The following is a 971-nucleotide window of genomic DNA, read 5'->3' as shown; positions in this document are numbered from 1 at the left end:
CACACACACACACACACACACACGACTGTTATTCTGGCCTGTTCACTGAAACTCATGCATGACCTGTCTCTGTACCTGGTGATCTTTCCTCCCAGGTTGAATCTTTAGCTGATGGTGAGGCAACGAACAGCAGAGGTACATTTTTAGCAGACTCCTCCCTCTCTCCATTCAGATAGTTCTCCACCCTGAAAACAAAAACAGATAATAGGATTTGGTAAATCCACACAGACACATAAATAGCTGAATCAGACAAAATATTTCAAATATCTCCAATTAAAATACAAAAATGACTAATAGTGATGTACATTCCTAAACGCATGCAGCACTAGCTTTTGCAATAAGGACCTAAACCTGTAACCTTTAACCTTTCCATTATGAGCAACGTGAACTCACATCTTCCACCTGGATTTAACCGGCTACTCTACATGAAGCTTTGAGCAGTCAGTGAGTTTTTACTTTGGCTACAATCTCCACAAGGGAATTATAAAAAGCAACTGATGCAAAATTCCATACAACATACAGTTCATCAAAGTTGTTCTCAGTAAAGATCCAGTAGTTGTCTGCTTTCAGGCCCAGCTCCTCCTTGGTTCCAGTGAGACCCAGAAACACACTCAGGCCACCCTCGCCGTTCTTCATCATGCTGAGCTGCTTCTGGATGGCTGCGGGGCAAAAACATATAGTCCAACTTTACTAGCAAAAAAAACACTAGTATTAACATGTGTTTCACGTATTGAACCACATTAAATAATGACCCCCCCCCCACTGCTGAAAAGATAGCGGTAGGCGCTCTACCAGGTGAGCCACCTGACATTTATAGACGAAGCATTTATGCAAATTAATTGTAAAAACAAAAATTTAAAAAAAAAAAGGATTAAAATAATGATGCGGCACTAATTCTTTCCTGACCTGGCATGGCCTGGAGCTCCTTGGGCAGCAGCTTCTGGTAGGTGTTGAAGATGCCGGCGTTGGAG

At 42.0% G+C, this 971-nt stretch overlaps 1 protein-coding gene across 1 annotated transcript; it reads right to left on the bottom strand.

The window, feature by feature from the left end:
• Positions 1–36: 36 nt before the first annotated feature.
• LOC111672637 (all-trans-retinol 13,14-reductase-like) lies at positions 37–965 on the bottom strand. The gene is made up of 3 exons (XM_023430122.2): positions 907–965; positions 521–659; positions 37–185 (listed from the first exon to the last, which is right to left on the bottom strand). The coding sequence occupies exons 1-3, from the start codon at positions 911–913 to the stop codon at positions 53–55; spliced, it is 279 nt and encodes a 92-aa protein (XP_023285890.2). The 5' UTR covers positions 914–965; the 3' UTR covers positions 37–52.
• Between the last annotated feature and the right edge of the window lie 6 nt (positions 966–971).

Source organism: Seriola lalandi, unplaced genomic scaffold (assembly GCF_002814215.2).
Source record: "Seriola lalandi dorsalis isolate HSWRI2012SDOR001 ecotype SW California unplaced genomic scaffold, Sedor1 jcf7180002008758, whole genome shotgun sequence".
In the NCBI taxonomy this organism is placed as follows: domain Eukaryota; kingdom Metazoa; phylum Chordata; class Actinopteri; order Carangiformes; family Carangidae; genus Seriola; species Seriola lalandi.
The sequence above is the reverse complement of the archived record's forward strand: the minus strand, read 5'-3'. Positions and strand labels throughout refer to the sequence as shown.